The 7,688-nt window shown below is 43.3% G+C and overlaps 1 protein-coding gene across 2 annotated transcripts in view; it reads right to left on the bottom strand.

Annotated features, from left to right (window-relative positions):
- RGS6 (regulator of G-protein signaling 6) overlaps positions 1-7,688 on the bottom strand; it is a 553,793-nt gene that overhangs the window by 172,630 nt on the left and 373,475 nt on the right. For both annotated transcript variants that reach the window (XM_019552177.1, XM_019552178.1), the window contains exon 3: positions 4,185-4,284. In XM_019552177.1, coding sequence (XP_019407722.1) covers positions 4,185-4,284 — 100 coding nt within the window. The remainder of the gene's footprint in view (positions 1-4,184; positions 4,285-7,688) is intronic.

Raw genomic sequence — 7,688 nt, 5'->3', positions numbered from 1 at the left:
GATGAAAGCAAAATAGAAGCTGAGTGGCTCTTTTCCCAATACCTAATCTCAAAATCAAACACTTACTTTGCTGTACCATAAACAGAGCTGAATGTTTAAAGTGCGGTTATATCTTTTTAAAATGATTTTGCCTTTTCCCCATGAGAAGCAATTACAACAGAAATGTTGAGCAAAGGTAACCCCATGTGTAAACCTTATTATTGTTAGCTTGACAGTAAGTCATGCCTTGCCCTTATTGCTACGCTTTAAGGTGGAACTGTATTGACTCTAAAGAGAGAAAATGTCACTGGATTCTAAAAATTAAGATCTTCCCACACGAGCCAGATCCAGATAGGTCCACATTTATTCTGAAATCTTTTGAAAATGCGTGTTTATGTTAATCACATTAAACAAAACAAGGGTTAAAATGTAATGCAAGTTCAATAAAAAATTATTTTTAACCTTTATTTTTGACATAGAGATGCATCATTTGTGGAAAGAGAAGGGGAAGGAGAAAGAGAAATGGGAAAAAGGTCAGACTCCCTGTTATTGTTTTTCTGTGCTTTCCAAATGCAAAGGCTTCCTGTCCCAGACATGGGAGACTGGCTGAGGCTTTAGATCAGCGGAAAGGATGTTACTGAACAACATAACACATTTTCCCTTTTCTCCTTTGAAAAAGATTTCTGAGAGTGCTGATGAAGTTTCTGTTCCTATTTTGTCTGAATCGTTTCCTTCTTTCTCTCTTTCCTTTCAAAGTTTGGGATTGTACCTCCTGGCTGTGGAAAGATTCAATTTCAAGCTGACATGAATGTAGCTGCTATTCCAGAATAGCAGAATGCAAGAGGACAGTTTTTATTCTGCAAGGGAACTATCTCCCATGGTGGTACTTAAAAATAAAGATAATCAGCTTAAAGATGCTATGATGTATCCTGTTTTCTTCCTCCTCCTAAGTCACATTGATGTCTTGATGACTAGATCAATTGCTTAATGAAGGCTATGAATATTAACAAGAATATCAGCAATCTTTCTTAGATGAGTAAGTATTAAGCCACTCTGCTTTCCTCTTGAACTTGAGCTTATGGGATGACTTTTCAAACATGATGAAATGGTTATTTTCCCCTGGAACCTTCAAAAACAGAGTTAGTCAGCACATGGTCCAGTCATAAATCTCAATTTAGTAGTTGTCTTTTCACATCTCAGTCTAGATTCATCTTGTACTTCCACAGCATGGCCCTGATCCTGCAAACTACATTGAGTCATGCTTGAAATCAATTAGATTACTCATAACAGAAGGCATGAACAACGAGTGTCCCTGGTGGCTGGGGGGTCACGGCTGCACTGATGGTGGTGGGAGCATGGCGGCAGTGAGAGCATGGCAGCGGTGAGTGCAGAGTTCCCGCAGATGCCGCCGGTGCTATTGGCAGCATGGGGAATGGCAACCACTCGCAGGCGCCGCCGGCAGCGTTGGTGGCGGCCAACAGCAATCGTGGATCACCTGCAGATGCCACCGGTGGGTTGGCGAGCAGTGACCACCCGCAGGTGCTGCTGATAGTGTCGGCAGCACCTTTTTGTAGGGGGTGCACATGCACCTGCATGCACCCCCTACTCATCGTCTCTGACAGAAGGGCTTATTACTTGGTAAAAGACATTTGTAAGACTGCACTTTAAGCAGATGAAGCTCAGTTTCCAGATTTTGTCTTTCTCACTTAATGTTTGGAGTATTGCATTCCTGTAAACTTAAATCTGGCAAAAGCTATTGTTTTTGACACAAAGAGATATCATATTGTGCATTTTTTCATCCCTCTGACTCCACCTGCATCTGTGGCAAATTGAACCTTGTTCTAATTAAAGACATTTTAGAAGCACAATATGTTTGTGTTCAGATGAGCTGTGGCATGCGACAATAACCAAATGTTTGACAATACCACCTGCATTTTCTAGTGCCCTTGCTGACTAGAGATATATCCTTCATGATTTAGAACAAATCCATAAAGAAGAGCTTTATTTTGAACGGCTAAACTCTCTTTCCCAAACCTCAACACACAGTTATTGACTTGCTGCCTATTTACAAGAAGATACTGGATTTTTGGATGTTGAATAATATTTTTGAGTTTACTGCCCATTAATATTGCTATACTAACAACCATGGAAAGTGAAACTTGTCATTTACCAACACAACGGGAACAATAGGAAAAAAAGCTTCCCCAGACGTTCCTGCCAATGTGCATCTTGCAAAACCTGGAAAGAGACCCCCTAGGGCTTAGAATAAATTCTCTTTCTCTAAGCAGGGCTGTGCAAAACAGCACCATTTTGTTTCAACTTCCATTTCACCCTTTCGAAGGGACACTGTTTCATTTCACTCTTTTGAAGCACTGTTCTGTTTTGTTTTGTCAAAACTGTTTCAACGCTATTTCTACGTTTCGATGTTTTGCCCCTAGGCTATAATGGGGAATCACAAAAAAGCCTAGAACTTTGTAATTTCTTGCCTGATTTGGATGAAAATTGCAGGGATGGTAGGCCCTTCTGAGATCATGTATCCTGCCCAGTTGAAGGAGATAGGTGTGGGAGTTTTTGTGAAACTGCACCTCAAACTGTTTAAAACAAAACTAGTATCGTTTGGTGGCTGCAGCAGCAAGCTGTCATCCTGCACACAGATCCAGGGGCCCGCTCCCCCTGGGAGCCTGCTGAAACCCCACACACAGATCAGGGGCTGGTCCCCCTGCAAACAACTGGGGAAATGATCAGAGAGCTGGGGAATCAAACCAGGAGCTAGATGTCAATATCAGAGCAGTCCTTCCCCCACTTCTCCCTCCTTCTCCTTAGTTTCTGTTTAGCTACAAGCAAGCCTGGCTTCGAAACTCGAAACTTTTCAAACTTTCAAAATGTTTTGCGTACCCTCATTTTGTTTTGAAGCTGTTTTGAAGCCTTTCATTTAATTTTGATTTTGCTGTTTTGAGTTGGAAACACGTTGAAACAGCTTTGAAATGAAACACCAGTCAAAATTTTGCACAGCCATACAAAATAGGAAATTGGAACTAGTAGAAATGGTGAGATTTTGTGAAGCAGTTGTCCACTGGCAACTAGGTGGTAAACCCAAACTCATTCTATGTCGGCTACCATAAGCATCTATCACATGCAGGGATCTACTTAATTTGTACTTTTGTGATTTTTGTGTAAACTGTGAAAAAGGCAGTTTCTGTGATCATTGTGAAAATTGGCATTCTCTGTGATTTTGCACAGAATCATCAGGAAAAAAAAACTTATTAAAAATAAAAAATAAAACGCTGGCTCCCCAGTGACAGCCAGTGGCTCCTGTCGCCCAGCCTCACAGTCTGCCGGGGGTGAAGCTGCCAGCAAGATTGGCAGAGAGAGCTGCCTTTTGTGTGGCCCCACCCCACTCTGCCAATCAGCAGTGAAGGGTGAGTCTGCATGAAAGGCAGCTCTCTCCACCAAACGGCAGCAAGAGGCAGGGCCACTGGGGCCCCTCAGCCAATCAGTGGCAAAAGGTGGGGAAGCCCACCATAAAATGACTGTGAAAATGGCACTGGGTGCTGCGAGCAGCCTGTGATTTTTACTTTGCCTCCACACACTTTAAGTAGATACCTAATCATATAATAATGATATTGTTCTTTAGAGCTCTGGACGTATAGACATTAATGCCCCATATCCCCAAACCAAACTCTTGAGCCACATAGTCTCACACTTTTACACATATAGCTTCTTTGCAGTAGAATGGCCTTGCAAAGGAGATTACACCGTCTCTTTGCATTTCTGTACATGCTGTAGAAATCCAGGGAACCAGCAATACAATACTGGGGAGGAGAAGGGGAAAAATTGTTACATTTTCTTCCTGAGAACTCTTGCCAACTTTCTTCCAATCCACATCTTTTTTTAATTGCCTTTTCTGTTATCTCTGATCATTTGCTATATTTACTAACTTTATTTTTAAAGTCTCAAGCCAGAGCCTGTTTCCCCGTTCCTGTGCGAGGTTACCATATATGATGTTTAATGGCAATACTGTGATGCTGACTAGAGCCTACACAAACACTAAACAGATTTTCATAGATCACTCTGAGGAAATCTCATTGGTGATTAAGAAAAGTCACTCTGTAGTTTATAGAAACTAACTGATTTGTGACCTTTCTTCATTTTTGGCTGAAGAACACATCCAGAAAAAAGGCACAGATTGTTTAATTTTACCTTACCTGTGACAACACTGGGGATTTTAGACAGAAAGCTCTTGACTGTTCGGATGGGAACTCCTCCTGTTTTGTCATCCTGCATTCTTGCAATGATCTCTTCAATCTGTGAAGTGGGATGGAATGGAATACATTATTTTGCTAGCCCGGGAACTATACTAGTAATACTTATTAAAATGACTATTTTATATTGTCACAGTTGCAGACCAGGATTCTATTGTGCAGGGCACTGTACAGATGTGGAACAAAAATATGGTTCTTGGCCCAAAGATCTTACAATCTAAGCGTAAGATAAAGGCAACAGATTGTTAATGAGGATTTAGAAGAAAACAATGAGCCAATATGGGTCTGAACAAGAGAGAATAATTGTAGCACACCAACATCTTACACATGCTCATAGGTGGTGTAAGTGGGGTAGCGCTCTTAGCTCCCCCCCCCAGTGCAGAACAGTGGTAGGATTGCAAGGCTGCCCAGCCATGGGCTTCTGGAAGCTACAGAAGGTGTGGGGAGGGAATGGGGCTGGGGCTAAGGGAGGGGCAGATGTTGCACAGATGGTGAGGTGTGGGACTGAGCTGCGATAGGCTAGTCTGGGGGCACAGGTCCTACTGCTACGCATATCCCAGGAATCATGGGGGCATATGCCCCTGGATCTGTGTGGGGCAGGGCAGACTTCTGATGGGCAGAGCTGCTGCAGCCACCTTAAAGTTTGCCGTAGCCCACCTCACCCCCCTCTCAGTGCCACCACCATTTGCTGTGAGTGCAGCCTGTCCCACCCCCTCTGGGAACAGCCCAGCACAGCCCTGGTCCAGGCCTGCAATAGCCTGCCCTGCTCCGCACAGATCAGGGGGCACATACCCCGCCACGCCTCCCAGGGTGAGTGTAGCAGCAGGAGCCATGTGCCCTGAATGAGCAGGCTGAACAATGATAACTTAGGGCGGGAGCAGGGTTCCAGGGGCTCTGTCTCCTCTGGCCTGGCAGTGCAGCCGAGGCTGGTCCCTTTCAGCCCCACGCTTTGGGCCCCCCCTGGGTGGTGTGGAGCTCATCTCCCTCCCACTCTCTTCATAAATAAATACAATCATTTATCTGTTGAAACTGACTTCACCGAAGCAAATCTGTGCCATTTCACAAGATGGAAGGAATGGTCTTTGTGACCCCTGGCTGGGGTCTTATGACCCCTGCCACCCCCAGTGCTCCTTTCTGCCCATGGCAGGGGGTCAGACTAGATGATCTGTTAGGTCCCTTCCGACTCATTGATTCTATGATTCTATGTGGACCATCAACCAGCCATCAGAAGACCACCCTTTTTAAATCATAGAAGACCTGGATTGGTTTTGAGGCTGCAAATACTCTGCTTAATCTTCTGGGTCATCCCATTCCATCTAAATATAGTCCCCAACCAGTTTGCTAAATTTAGAACATATTTATCACACAACCAACACCAGAGATTAAAATACTGAATCATTCCTAGAGCAAACATTTTGATAAAGAAAAAATGGCAGAATCAGGACAGTGTAGGTAGCATATTAGAATCACAGATACCAATAAAACAAGATAACAGTGGAAAATGTGTGGGGTTCTGTGGCATGCATTCTAATTTGATCTTTATTTTTTTGGTTTCCCAAGAAATTTTATGTAACAACATAAGAGATATAACTAGACAAAGGAAAGTTTTCAGGGCTTCCATTATATCTCAAAGCTTTAGATATTTTCCTGACAATTCTGATGACAGCATAGCATAGCAATCCTTCACTCAGGTACTGTATCAATGGACTTGATTAGAGGAGACAGGAGTAGGAAGTGCATACAGAATAAGTCAGTACTGCAAGTCATGGATGGAATTTTATATAACAGGGAAGCATAAAAGGCATCATATATGGAATAAAATATACCAACAACAGAACATGAAATGCAGAATGCATGAAGTTACTCTATAAGTTAGCAATGGAAAGTATTTTCCACTCTCTCTAAAACAAATAAATACATACAAATAAAAAAAGACTCCAAAATAAAAGGTCTTTCTAATTAGTTTCAGGACAAAAATCAATAGATTCTTCACATGTACAGGGGTCACTTCTATACACAAATGAATAAATTGCTTCCAGAATTATAACAACTATAACTAAGTATAACACTGAATCACTGGGGAAGGCCAGAGACACTGCAAATGCACTGTAAAATGTTGAGGCAATTTCAGTCCCTTTGAAGATATTTACATCCTTATTTTCACTTGGATACAATTATGCCAGTGGGAATGACAAGTTGAACAAAAGTACCTTACAACTGTACCTGATGCCTTTAAGACATCCCTCCTTACGGAATGAAAGTTCTAAGGTTTTCAGTATGTTCTTTACCCATGAAAAACAGATATCTGATATATGTGGAGCTCCCCTTCTGGTAGTTCTGGAAATTTAAATATTACACGGTATTCCCTTCGTTTACAAGAGAAGCTGACATTCCCTTTGGATCAAAGGGTCTGATACCAATGAGGATATGGTGGTTGCCCATTTCTCAGAGACCACAGATATGAAACTTTCCCTGTATTTTCCACTTGATGGATGAAGGGACATAACTTTAGGGGAGAGACATGCCTTATGACAATGAAAGACTGGTGATTATTAGGGGTGTGTGATGTGGGCTCTATTTGATTAGGATTCGGCCCAAATCAGTGGCAGTGATTCAGTTAATTGATTTGGATCACTGTCCCTGATTCAATTTGGCTGAATCGGCATCTGAATATTCGATGTTGATTCAGAGAATCAGTGATTTGGCCAAAGACACAGCTTTAAATGTTTTTTTTACATACCTCAAGGTACCAGTGTGGCTCATGAACACGGCGATGCTGGGGCACATGGTGTGTCCCACAGGAGTGTGTGTGTGTGGGGGACTCCCATGTGCTGGCAGTGAACCCAGAAGCAGCTTGGAAGTACTTCCGATCCACTTCTAGGTCCGTCCCCCCCGTGGTCCCCCAACTCAGCAATCAGCCATCCGGGTACCCCAGGTGCCCCCACCCCAGACCCAGGAGGCACCAGGCACTGAGCCAGGGAGTTGTCGGTGGGGGGGCCCAGAGTGCTCCCTGGCAGACCCAGAAGTGCTTCTGGTCTACTTCCAGGTCTGCTGTTGAATATGCTGGAGAGCCCTCTGTGCTTCTGTGGGACATTCCATGCGCCCCAGCATCACAGCATTCACGAGCTCCCTGCTACCTAGAGGTATGTAGAAAAAACATTTAAAGCTGTGTCTATATCCAAATTGCCAAATCTTTCCGAATCTCTCTGAATTGATTCGGAGGGTTCTAATTCGATTCAGAGAGATTAAAGTATCTCCTGATTTGATTCAGATTCAGAGATTTGGCCATTGAATCAGGCTGAACCTCTGCCGAATTGAATTGGGGATCGAAGCTTCACACAGCTCTAGTGATTCATAGTTTCATAGTTAGTAGGGTTGGAAGGGACCTGAGCAGATCATCTAGTCCGACCCCCTGCCATGGCAGGAAAGAGTACTGGGGTCAAATGA

The sequence above is a fragment of the Crocodylus porosus genome, unplaced genomic scaffold (assembly GCF_001723895.1).
Source record: "Crocodylus porosus isolate Cpor-Errol unplaced genomic scaffold, CroPor_comp1, whole genome shotgun sequence".
Taxonomy (NCBI): Eukaryota; Metazoa; Chordata; order Crocodylia; family Crocodylidae; genus Crocodylus; species Crocodylus porosus.
This window is presented reverse-complemented; position numbering and strand designations above follow the sequence as displayed.